This window comes from Etheostoma spectabile, chromosome 18 (assembly GCF_008692095.1).
Source record: "Etheostoma spectabile isolate EspeVRDwgs_2016 chromosome 18, UIUC_Espe_1.0, whole genome shotgun sequence".
In the NCBI taxonomy this organism is placed as follows: domain Eukaryota; kingdom Metazoa; phylum Chordata; class Actinopteri; order Perciformes; family Percidae; genus Etheostoma; species Etheostoma spectabile.
In genome coordinates, this window is record NC_045750.1 from 27,052,260 (window position 1) to 27,065,990 (window position 13,731).

A 13,731-nucleotide genomic window follows, 5' to 3' on the forward strand; every position below is an offset into this window, starting at 1 on the left:
AATAAGGACATGAAGGATGCAGAAAAGAATTTGAACGATCTAGGGAAATTCTGTGGTCTTTGCTCCTGTCCATGTAACAAGTAGGTGCTGCTTGCCTGCCTGCCTGCCTGCCATTGAAAAAAAAAGAATAAGTATCTGAGAAATCAAAAATATAATCGAGGTAGAAGTGACATCACGATGGACATCAGCCAATAGTCCGCTCTGCTCCGTCTCCAAATAAACTCTGACATCCATACGAGGTGGACGCTGGAGGCCATCATGTGCTTTCAAACACTTCCTCCCACACACACACACACACACACACAGACAACACAAAGTACATTTGAAGTCAAACTGAAATTTGAGGCTAAAACATTTTTTGGGACATACTTTCAGAAAGTCTTGGCTTCAAGCCATTTGATGGATGACACTCTGTTAGTCCACATAGCATTGGTCGCGGGCCATTAGTGATTTAAGACGCCTGTCCCTTTACAACATTCAACATTTGTGAGGACCCATCATTCTGTTAAATTTGTATTGCTTGCAAAGTGAAAGCTAGCAAGCTAAGCTATCTAGCTCCCTCTCGGAAAGTGGAAGATAGCCTAGGTTAGCGTAGCTTTAGATTGTATTCCGCTTGAAAAGTAAAATCTAGCAAGCTAGGCTAACTAGCTCCCTCTCTGAAAGAGGAAGATAGCCTAGATAGCGTAGCTTGCTAATGCTAGCGCTGAGTCCCACTAGCCTTAGACTACTTTTTGTTCACTTGCTGAATCATCAGCAGTTTGTACACACTCAGTGATGCATCTATCTTGCATTATAGAAAGGAGGGGGCAAGCTAATGTTAGCTGGATCTTTCTTTATGGTTACAAATGTGGCAAATAACCAGTCAGCTGGAACTCACAGCAATGGGTAGTCCCGTAAGCTCCGGGCTCCGTATGTTACCAAGTCACTCAAGTCATAGTCTGATGGAGTCTCAGTGGATGTACATTGCTGTGATAAAGTGTAGAAGACGCGCCAGATGTTCCTCCCCTCTTGCTATCTCCAATATCAGTGCTTAGCGTCACTCAGGACGGTTGTGATTGGGGGAAAGGAACGCTAACAAGCCGGATCAGTCATTTCCCCCTATCCCAGAATAGAAAGGCGCCGTACCGCCAACAACGCTGTGGAGATAAATCTGGCCGTCGCAACAGCTATAGTACCGCACCCATCGGATTAGAAGTACTGACATTGTCAGTCAAAATAAAAAATTCATGACCTTGGAGAACACTAATGTAATATGTCTATATAAAGTGATTTCTGAACAAACATAAATTTAAATTTCAGTTTGACTTGAATAAAAATGTAGACAATACGCAGACACCTATTGTAGATAATTGCAGGCACATGCAGCAGCCTTGTCTTCTTCTTATGTCTCCCCTGGATTGGCCTCCAGACAGTATCCCAGAATTCACAGCCCCACGACTGGCAAGCATCCCAGAGTCAGTCTGGGCCATGGCTACAGATACCTCCAAATTACAAACTGTCATGAGCCATGTAACCACCATGCCCTAACTCACTTCTTCCTTAGCTGCTGGTGGGGGGCGCAGTCGAACCAGACATGTACAACTAGACCTGGGGACACCCAAATCCTATAAAGTCAAGCTCAAAAGCCCAGTCCTCCACATAAACTCTTCTCCACTCAGCCTAAGCCAATAGTTCATCAATAAGTGCCTCTCTTAACACCCTTCTACCAAGAGCCCTTCTCCAAGTACCCATTCTCTAAGCTTCCACTTCTCCAAACACCTGTATAACGGGAGTCATCTACATGCAGGTGTAGCCATTGTAGAAGTCTCACTTTTAATAGTTGCTCTGATTCCTTCTGAAGAGGAATTTAGTTTAGTGGTAATTAGGGATGTAACAATACAATTGCATTGCAGTAAATCAATATTAAAATCAGTAGAAATGTGTAAAGATTACAACCAATCAACGGCCTAGGGCGTGATCTACTTTTGACTTCCGACTTCTAAACAGTTTATTTATCTGAAGAGATTTGTTCAGCTATTTATTTAGTTATTTCAATGTGGGATTTGTTTCAAAAAGTGGATTTAAAATTGTGAATCAAATCAAATTAAAGTGTCTTGTTACATCGCTAGTGGTAATGCAAAGTGATGGGAAGAGTGGACTTCTACAATGATATCACTGTAGCTGTTGGCCTTCCCAACTGTAAAAAATAAAATAATAATAATAATCTCTAAGATGTATCTAAAAGAGCAGGGCTGGGGCTCCCAAAGCATCTTGGCACTCAGATCATTTTTTACATGTTGACTCCAGCTGGGAATTGAGTGATCTTGGTCCCAAAATGCCTTTGGTCAGCCTGGTCCAGGACTGTTTGACACTTCTCCTCATCTGCATGACCTCTACCACCACCGCACCGTTCTAACATCCAGTAGATCCTCACCTCTTTGCAGGCTACAAGTACTTTTTTTCTCCCTCTTAGCCCCACCCCCCAGCACATTTTTAAACCACCAAGTGCCAACTGGAATGACTGACGAGCATGACCCTTTTGAATGCTCATGCATGCATGACAATGCAACTCATAACAGCAATGCTACACATGATGATGCTAAGATCGTGATATCAACAATGAAGGTGATGTTGATGATGTTGATGGTGATTATTTACAGATCTGTTTATGTTTTATCTAGCAGAGTAGTGCAAAGCCTGGGGGCTTTTTCTCTGGTAAACTGGGAATAAACAGCAGATAGAATGGATTCATTTGTCTTATTTTGAAAAATGTCTAAATTTCTGGGAAGAAAAAACAAGAGAAGAAAACTGATTAAACAGATACATTTCCAAAAAGGGATTTTGTACATGTACACAGCAAAAGTGTGAAAAACTCTGGCAAAATATTCAGGCTGTATCTACACTACCACTTATTTATTTATGCCTCGCGTCCACACTACTCCGGCATTTCTGAGCCCCTAAAATAGAAACATTCGGAAACACTTTTGCCCCCTGTTCTGGTCTAGTCTGGTCTTGGTTCTAGTCTGGACGGGCAAAAACAGAGACCTTTGGAAACAACGATTATGGTTATGTAGGCATAAAAACCTTTCAGTAACAGTTCCACCTCAAGTCGGTCTAAGCAAATAATCCGCTGGTCTTACTTTTCACCATTGTTGTTCTTTCCCCAAAGTATTTTCTGTATTTTCAATACAGATCAATCTGCTTCCTGTTAACAATGGCACGCGCTTGGCCACTGTATACCAACGGTCATGTGATATGCGTTGCCAGACGTGTTAATATGAACGAAGATTAGTTTTGCTACAGAGTTAAAGCTCTTGTACTGACGGAGATCCTGTTGTCTCAAAACGCAGCTTAAAAATGAGAATGCAGCAGTGTAGATGTAGCCTCAAGCAACATTTTTATATGATTTGCAACTGAAAAAAGTAGTTGTGATTTTGTAGATTGGACTGAATCCAAATTAAGACAAAAAAACAGGGAAATATATATGTTAATTTATGTCATTCTTGCATTACAAAAGAAAGAAAAGAATGGTTAACAAAGGAATAGAAAAGAAGAAATGCAACATGACAAATTTGTCATTGGTAGAAGGAAAGCAGAGAACACACCACAGGAAGACAAAAATATGACACATTCAAAAGCAAAGGAGAAAAACAGGAGGGAGCTGGAAACTGGGTTAGCACACATGCGCAGTGAGATGTTTCCAGGGATGGAGTCATGTTTGATGTGTAAATGAACACATCGTGTCACTGCGCGTGTTCTCTGTGGTGCCCGTGTCTTGGTCCTGCTGCAGTTTCTCTGCAGCGCCACTTCTCCTGCAGAGCGCTGTGCTAAAGAAGCCTTTATCCAGGCTTTATCCTGTTCAACATTACTGTTTGCTAATCTCTCTCTCCCGCGGGGAACTCACCCACATGTAGGTCAGCGATATCAGAGAGTGGCATGATAGCCTGCTGGGAAGGCAGCTCCGACTGAATGCAACCAGAAATGGATGCTAGAAAGACATAAACACAGTTTTGGGATTTTTTTCAGATTTAATTCAAACATGCTGGGATATTTTTCTAATCCCTTCAGCATGCTGACTGCCTATCAGAGTTATTTTTTGTGTGTTGGTTTTCTGGTACTTACCGTAATGCCATTTAGATTCTGGCTGTCTTCATGCCTCTCTTCGATTGGTGGATATAGCTCAACTTGCAGGCCACTCTGGGATTAAATTAGATAGAATGAGTTCAGTTTTAGCACTGGATCCACAATCCTTATATGATCTAATCATATCATTTCAGTTCAATCACAGCAAAGCTGATTAGAGAAGTGCATTATATCCATTATGAGACTGCGATGAAGCAAATTGCAAAGGAAACGGAACTGGATCTGAAATGAAAGAAAAGTGATGGGAGAGGAGTGGAGAACAGATAAGAGAGTATGTGCAATATTAAGGAATGAAGGACGCCTAAAAGAAATAGGTACAAAAAGCAAGGACTCAGACAAGGGTAGCATGTGTGTTTAGCACACTGGTGTGTGTCAGCGGGGACAGGGAGCTAAGCCAAGCGTTGCCTCAGTCCATTTCTATTATTAAAAGCAGTGTAGGAGGCTGAGCCATCGCCATCGCTGATACAGAGAGTCCATCCACACAGCACTCCAAGGTTATACAGAACTGAGCAACCGATGCTGCAATTCAAGCAAAGACATGCCAGAGTAGTGTCGAATGGCTGATGAAAACATATGTATGGATATGAGAGGTAAAAAAGTGTTTGGGCTTTAAATTCTGGAGATACGAATGTGTTAAATCCATCGCTAAAGAAATAAAAAATGAACCTGTATCTGTTACCTTCTCTTCTATCCCCGATTTTTTTGTGCCAAAACAGAGGCTGGATGGGACTGTTGGACAGGCAGAGTGAAAGCCATGCAGCCGAGCTGTGATTGCATACCGTGTTAGCATAGCCGTATTTGTCATACACTTTCTGCACTCGGATACAGATTACAATGGGAGGTGTTAGCGTCATCCTTATCTCTCTCTTCACTCCTCTGCCTCACCGCTACGTAACACCCAACGCTGGACCTGGAATAATAAAAACACAGAATAAAGAAATAAGCGAGAGTGGGGCTGGGGTGGGGGTGTTACAACAGGCCTAGGATTAGTTAACCATGGTGTTATTCTCTGTTGACTCCCTCCAGTTTCTTGTTTTGTTTCCTTTGTCGTTTGGCAGTTTTGTTCTTCGCATTACTCGTCGTCCCTCCAAACCATGTTCTGACAGTCCTGTACACTCTGTGTTGTGTGTCTGCCGAAAGCTGGTCTGTTCTCTGTTTTCTGTCACACTGGGACATTTAACTGTGGGAGTTGGAGGGAGGGGGGGGCGGCAACAACACAGAAGTGCCAGTAGGATGCTTTTTAAAAAAGAAATCAAAAGGAAAAGGGTATTGTCACACACTGACTACGTTTACATGCAAATATTATTCCGGTCTTTGTCCTTATTTTCAGAAAAAGACAATATTCCGACTAAGCTGGCTAATTAAAATGAACATTCCACAAATATTCCCCTTTCCATGCAGCCGTGCAGAAGGGCACACTGATCATGCCGTGTGAACACAGCCTCCCTCTTTCCTTCCTTTAACTACTTTCTTGACGGCATTGCGATGTTTGTGTATAGCCATAAACTTGTTGATATCCAAGGCTTTCATAAAGTTTAAAAGTAGGTTTTTGTGTTTCTCCTTCTTTTCTTTTGGGCGTGCATCTCTTGTACTCTACCGCAGCCTCGCAAACTGTTGGCCTGTTGGTTTGTGTCTCACAACCAAAGCAACCAGGGGCGTAGCACAGCATCCTGGGCCCTGGAGAAAGGCCTTTTCTAAGGGCCCCTCCACACATTCCACAGCTGTTCATTCTAGCATCTTTTTGGGCCCTCTTCACATAAGGGCCCTGGGTACTCAGTCACCTTCCCCCTCCTCCGTGTGATGCCCCTGATAGCAACACACAGCCCTGACTGTACACCGTAAACAGGCAGGAGGCCTTAAACTATACTAAAAAACCCAAGTGAGACGCATGTTCTAAGCGCTGTATACATCCAAAGAATGCTTCAAAAACATGAATAACACAATTAATAATTTATGTCTTAATTGTAAAATGCTAAGTTTAGAAAAAGGCCTTATTAAGACTACCTAAACGGAATCGGCTGTTAACATGACCTGTATCAAATTTGGGATATTGTCATATTCAGGATAATAGCGGAACATTAGTGTGCATGTCAACGTACTCACCTAGTCCTCCTACATGTTGAAGTTATTGAAATGCATGCTTAGGTGCACAAACACACACAGAGGTGACTTGTGCTTGATTCTGAACAGTATGTGTTATACTCACAAGAATTAACATCACACACATTACTATTGTGTAACAACAGAATGAGCCTGTACCTACCAAACCCAATCTAACAACCAGTCTGTGCCTGCTATGCTTTGCTTGACTTAGACTAGTCCCTGTCATATATTTATGTGCTGGATGCATGAAACCAAATAACACCTTTGTGTCAGCTGATCACACTACATATATATGTACATATATATATATATATATCTATGTGTGTTGTACCTCAAGTCAAAGGCTCTCTAGATTTGACTACTGGGAAACCAGCCTGGTTGAGGTAAATGATGAATCCGTTCGGTTAAACTGTTGAGTAACTGTTCTTCCTCGTCCTCCTCTTCGCTGCCGGCGGCCAGGATGAAGAGCGGAGCCAGCAAGGCCTGGGGGAACAACCAGGATGGGGTGGTGGCCAGCCAGCCCGCCCGCGTGGTGGACGAGCGCGAACAGATGGCCATCAGTGGAGGCTTCATCCGCCGGTAAGAGGGAGGCTTGAGAGTTTACAATGGAGATGGAGGATGAAGAAAGAGGTGTGGGTATGCACATTAGAGGAATATGAGTGCACATGTGGAGGTGGTGCAGACATGTTGGGTGGTATTAGAACCAAGAAGGAACCCCACATGAAGTAGAAAGATGGAAAAATGTTAGACAATACAATGCTCATGTCGTAAATGTGAAGCTACAGTCAGGAAACCATTAGCTTAGCTTAGCATAAAGGCTTGTGTGTATGTGTATTGGCAGTTTCTAACCTTATCCACCTATGATTATGGTATACTGTCTTATATTAGGCCTATGCCCCAAAAAACCTTGAGTTTTCAGCCTTCACCTTCCCAGCCAGTGTCATTAAAGTCCATCCTGGTTTATTCTCAGGAGACAGCGACAGAAAGCGAATGTGGACCTTATTTTAACAATCTAAGTGCACAGTGCAGGTGTGTTTAAGGAGTGTCCAAATCCACATTTGCTAGTTTGAATCATAGGTGTGTTTTGGGCGTAACATGCAAAAACCAATCAGTGTCATCTCCCATTCCCTTTATTGCTATTGTTTGCTGAGCAGGAAGAAGAGAACAATCTCATCTGCTCGCGTGAGCAGATCCTATAATAATACGATTTCACATTGTAATATTTTTATTTTTAATATTATGCATGTTTGTGTGCTACTGCACATCCCTGTGTGTGCGCCAAGACTTGCGGTGTTCGAAATTATAAAATAACAATGAAGTGCTGCGCTATTGACTTCAGAGGTTTTTGTTGGTCAATGGTGTGATCCCTTCCCGCTGAAGATAGCAATACGCCCAGAATGCACCTGAACACACCTCCCTGTAAGACCAGCATGTCCATCGGCGTACAGATGGGCGCTGGTCTATTTGCTATTTAAACGACGTGGGAGGACGGTCTTAACACAGCAAAGACACTCGCGTCGGGCGGCGCCGGGTCCAAGATAGAGCCCTGTGACAGAAAGAAACGCTGTGATCTTTGTTTAAGGTTCAACTAAACATAACGCCTCCTGTTTGAGTTTAAATACACACAGGAAGACAGAAACTTCAGAGAGGTAGGACGGCACTACGCAAGAACCCATCATGGTTTAACTGGACTGCCTGACTAATTGTCTCCTCAATTGAGTGTTCATCAGATGCTTCTTTGCAAGTTGTCACGCTATGTAAAAATGAGTTGTGCTGCTCCTGCCAACGGTGAAAATATGTATAGACTAAGTACATTCATCTAAACTTTCATCTCTTTCCAGCCTGACAAGGCTCAGCATTTGCAAATGTGTAAGCTGCTTATTGCTATAAAGCTCCAGAAAGAGAGATGTTCTCTGTGAATTTGTGTTTTGTATTTTTTCTTCAGCTAAGAGGAAAGTTTCCACAACACTTGAAACAGGAGGACACAATCTTACCAGCACCTATAAAGATATTTTTGGTCCTCATTACAAAGTTACTCCGTAACCTGTTAGTTTAATCCGCACAAAAACTAAAGTGTGAAAATCAACAGTCGCTGCTCCCTGCCAAGAATAAGTCATATAACACCCTGGAAACTCTCAGCTTGTGGTTTTTACAAAGATTAAACCAACGAGATAGAAAATGTAAATTAGTGAGCTTTATCGGTGCTAGCTGTTTCCGGTCTTTTAGGAGATTGCTGTGTTTTTGAACCATTTATTATACCTCTGCTAACTAGCTAGTCAATATTAACTAATTATGGAAATATGCGCACTCCGTTCATGAATGTAGCTATGCAGCAAGCTGATATCCAAACAAACATATTACACTTAAACAGACACTTATTTGTAGTATTTCCGTAGTATTATGTTTTTTTAATTTCTTTTTAAATATATCAGAGATTCCATCCACGTGCCACTAGAGGGAGCCTGCGTGACACCAGTGGTACTTGTACCACGGTTTTAGAACCAGTGTTTGGTGTCAGGGATCTTTAACAGGGTCTCCGGGACACCTAGACGGTCCTCAGAGTCGATACAGGGGGGCCTCCAAATTATTGTTAAGTCTTAACATGAATCCAACATATTATCAGCAAATATAAATGCCCACTGCTTACTGGCCGAGGTAAGGTAGTCACTAAGTTATCAGTTATCCCTAAAGATTAACTGTTTAACATTATAACAGGATTTATAAAATCATGCCAACAATTATTATTTCAATAGCTTAGTATTCTATGCAAAAAAGGTATGCATAAAGTCTTTCCTACGCGTTATTGTATGCCCAGTTTCAAACGCCACTTTATTTTATGCAATATATGTAGTAGGGGGTCGCTGCTCCTTCTCTGTGTCAGTTAGGGGTGTTTGGATTAAAAAACACTGAAGACCCATGTTCTATATCATTTCTACCACTAACCCTAAAGTCTAGCTCTTTTTAGGGAAATTATATTGGATATGTGTAGTAGAAGCATGGCGGCCCAATACTTAACTCTGTGGCCTCACAGCAAGAAGGTTCTGGGTTTGAATCGAGGTTGTGGAGGTGGTTTCCCCCCCACCATCAAAAACATGTGCCAGGTTCTCCAGTCAGTACCCTGGATCAAGGCACTGGCTAAGATCTGGAGTTGGCCCCTGGGTGCTGGGATGGGTTAAATGCAGAGAATGAATTTTGCTATGTGTATGTGACAATAAAGTATCTTTAGATATATATTTTTCTCACTCTATATTTATTCCAGTGAACATATTGGCGTTTGGAGGTTATATTGCTCTGTAAATTGAGTTGGACCAGTGCTGGAAATCAGGCGACATCCCATTTACTACTCAGTAGTATTAAATGCGCTGCTTGCTGTGTATCCCTGTTCAAATTTTGTAACAAATGTTAATCTTAATTGGTCATTTTAAATGACATATAAGATTGACATCATTAAACATAAATATATGTTATTTGAGTGATCAAAACAAAAAGTATAGAATGTAGCAGTAAAGTACAAAATACCCTGCTGTGCACAGGATCCTCCCTGGTGTCCAGATTCCGTAAAGGGTCAGAGGTGAAATATGGATTTCAGGCGCAGCCAGCGCCTTCCTGAACCTGCAGGTGGCCTGGTGTTTATGCAGACATCGCCGTATTAAAATCTGCCCTTGTGTGTGTGTGTGTGTGTGTGTTTAGGGTAACAGACGATGCCCGGGAAAATGAGATGGACGAGAACCTGGAGCAGGTGGGTGGCATCATCGGTAACCTGCGCCACATGGCCCTGGACATGGGCAACGAGATCGACACCCAGAACCGCCAGATCGACAGGGTCATGGAGAAGGTACAGCACACGGGAAGATCTCGATTTTTTAATAGCATTTTATCATATTTATGATAGGGTTATATTCCATTTTTGTACATTATACTGTAGCTTCATTTAAGGCGCGGCAGCTTTATTTGTGTAGTACATTTTAGCAACAAGGCAATTCAAAGTTCAATCCCCAGGATAAAAAGCATCAAAGCATGACACACACCTTTCTTTATGTCAGGTCTTTCTAACACTCATGCATTTTAGGAAATGTAGTTTGAGAGTAGAGAGGAATGCGAGTGTAGTGTAGAGAGTTTCTAATGGTAATTAGAAATGCTTTCATTCACATATTTCCCAGTATTTCCAATATATACCCAATATCTTAGATAGAATAGATAGTTGGACCATAAAAAAACAAAGATGTTTGACTTTTGAACATTTACTTTGTTCTGTTCAATTATTTATTATATGTGCTGTTTCAAAGCTCTCGCAGCATTGTCAGATTGTCGTAGAGATATAATGAATATCTGAACCCTGTAGGCAAGGCAAGGCAGCTTTATTTGTAGAGCACATTTCAGCAACAGGGCAATTCAAAGTGCTTTACACAAAATCAGTTAAACAGACAAGAACAAACAGTTAAAAATCACAAGCATTAAAAACCGGTGAAACACATGAATAGACAGTTAAAAACAAATAGAAACATAAAACACCAAGAATAAAAGTTACAGTGCAGCATAAGAAATTTAAGAATGAGCAGTCATTTAAGAAAGGCAGCATCAAAAGAAAGGTCTTCAGCCTTGATTTAAAGAACTGAGAGTAGCAGCGGACCTGCAGTTTTCTGGGAGTTTTATCCGATATGAGGAGCATAGACACTGAAAGCTGCTTCACCCTGTTTAGTTCTGACTCTGGGACAGAATAGACCTGTCCCAGATGACCTGAGAGTCTGTGTGGTTCATAGTGTAGTAGTAGACCTGTCCAGATGACCTGAGAGGTCTGGGTGGCTCATATGTGTATGCAGATCAGAAATATTTTGGACCTAAACCGTTAAGGGATTTAAAACTAGCAAGAGTACTTTGAAATCAATTCTTTGAGACACATGAAGCCAGTGTAAAGACTTCAGAACTGGAGTGATGTATCCAGTCTCTGGTCTTAGTGAGGACTCGAGCAGCAGCGTTCTAATCAGCTGTAGCTGTCTGATTGATTTTTTAGGGAGACCTGTAAAACCCCGTTACAGTATCAAGTCTACTGAAGATAAAGGCATGGACAAGTTTTTCCAAGTCCTGTTGACACATAAGTCCTTTAACCCTTGATATATTCTTAAGGTGATGTAGGCTGACTTTGTAATTGTCTTAATGTGCTGTTAAAGTTCAGGTCTGAGTCCATGACTACACCAGATTTCTGGCTTTGTCTGTTGTTTTTAAATTGTTGTTGAAGCTGAGCGCAGACTTTTAATCGTTCCTCTCTTGCTCCAAACAACCACCTCAGTTTTTCCTCATTTAATTTCAGAAAGTTCTGGCACATCCAGCCGTTAATTGTTCGATGCACTTAGTCAGTTTTTGTATTGGACTATAGTCCCCTGGCGATAAGGTTAGGTAAATTTGTGTGTCGTCCGCATAACTATGGTAACTTATTTTGTGTTTCTCCATAATCTGGCCAGTGGGAGCATGTATGTTACAGAAGAGGCCCCAGAATAGAGCCTTGGGAACTCCACACGTCATATTTGTATGCTCGGATGTATAATTACCTATTGTCACAAGTAATCCCTATTCTGTAAATAGTTTCAAACCAGTTTAGTACTGACCAGAAAGTCCTACCCAGTTTTCCAATCGGTCTAGTATTATGTCGTGGTCGACCTTGTCAATGCAGCACTGAGATCAAGTAATACTAAGATTGAAATTTTGCCACTATCTGTGTTAAGGTGGATGTCATTAAAAACTTTGACAAGAGCTGTCTCAGTGCTGTGGTGTGGTCGGAAACCAGACGAAAGGTATCAAAACTGTTGTTTAGAGACAGGAAATGGCTAAGTTGTAGAAAAACACGCTTTTTCAATGATTTTACTTAAAAACGGGTTTGATATCGGCCTATAGTTGCTCATTATTGATGTGTCTAATGTTCTTTTTAATAGAGGCTTGATTACTGCAGTTTTCAGGGCCTGTGAAAGATTCCTGACAGAAGAGACATGTTCACAATCTTAGAAGATCAGAAGCCAACAGTCGACACCTTTTGAAAACACCCGTTGGTAGAATACCAGGGCAACAGGGGAGGATTTCAGATTTGTATAATGTCCTCCAGGTTTTCATGGTTGATTATATGAAATTCTGTCAATTGGAATGTTTTTGCTTGAACACTGTAACAACACATATCCTGAACTTGATATTAACTTGTTGGCCTAAAAGTTGTCCAAACTTAAATGAAGTTAGCAAAAGTATACTGTATAGTGGAAATACTTTGTCAAGACTTCCATGTCGTCGATGGGAGCATCACATTACATCTGACATGCCCAGTAGTAACCAGGGTATTCTTCTTCTGCTTGACTTTTGTCCAAATCCCAATAACGCGGAGAACAAGGACGACCTTTCATGTCTTCTTGATAGTACTTGCTAGAGCAAAGTCCTCAGTGGGTTTAAAGGTTTAAAGCCTGAGTTGTTGCTGTTGTTTTTGGCGTTGTTGCAGTTATATCCAATGAAGCAGACACTCAATTCAATTACATTACATTACATTTATATAGCTCCAAATCACAACAACAGTTCTCTCATTGCACTTTTCATTGACACCTAACCAGACGTCACCTGGTTAAGGTGTATACAGTACATGCTTTAATTCTACCTTGTGGGGGGAGGGGCTTAGGAGACAGTTTGGGCTTTAGCAGAAAGAGGGGGAGGGACTGAGAAGTTGTCAATGTTCAAATTCTTTGGCAAAAACCTGGATCTTCACAATCTTACTACAGCACCTCAAGGCCCCGGGGCCAAATCCGGCCATCGCAAATTTTGATCTTGCCCATTCATCAATTTAGGTCCACAAGACATTTTGGCCCGCCTGAATTTTTCGCAAAACCAAAAAGACAGGAAACTGTTTTCAAAGTCCAGTTAATCAACACTGGAAGCAGAATTTGGCAGATGTACAGACTTTGAGACTCATACATACCCAAACAAGCAGTGAGTTAGCATATTCAGACAGTGAGACAGGTCGTGTGTGGTAGTCTACTTCCCAGTGTGGCCCCTTTGGGAAATTGAGTTTGACACCCCTGGGTGCCAACACAAGAAACCTGATGTCGTTATCTTCCTTCTTTGTCCCTTTTTCCTCCCACCCAGGCTGATTCCAACAAGACCAGGATCGACGAGGCCAACCAGCGCGCCACAAAGATGCTGGGCAGTGGCTAAACGCCGGGCACCCGGAGCGCGATGGTCCCGGCATCCCGTGCCGCACATCTACAGGCGCTGACATGCTTTCATCATGGTATTGACCTTCTAGGTTTGCACACATGCACATATCACCTCCCCTCCCCCATTGTAAATGTTGTTCTACGTGTCGTCTGTTGAGCTTTTTCAAGATGATTGTCCTCGTAAAAAGATGATTTCTTATACTCCGTATATCATTCTTTCCAAAGGTTGTATATAGTGCTGACTTGATGGCTCTCTAGCTCACCTGTGAAGTTTTTAATTCTCTTTATCAGACTATATATATATATATATATATATATATAT

At 41.8% G+C, this 13,731-nt stretch overlaps 1 protein-coding gene across 1 annotated transcript in view; it reads left to right on the plus strand.

Annotated features, from left to right (window-relative positions):
* The window catches only part of snap25a (synaptosome associated protein 25a), a 49,714-nt gene extending 36,260 nt beyond the window's left edge, over positions 1-13,454 (plus strand). The window contains exons 6-8 of the mRNA XM_032542486.1: positions 6,685-6,804; positions 9,916-10,060; positions 13,339-13,454. Of these exons, the coding sequence (XP_032398377.1) occupies positions 6,685-6,804; positions 9,916-10,060; positions 13,339-13,407 (334 nt within the window). The 3' untranslated portion in view covers positions 13,408-13,454. The remainder of the gene's footprint in view (positions 1-6,684; positions 6,805-9,915; positions 10,061-13,338) is intronic.
* Positions 13,455-13,731: the final 277 nt, after the last annotated feature.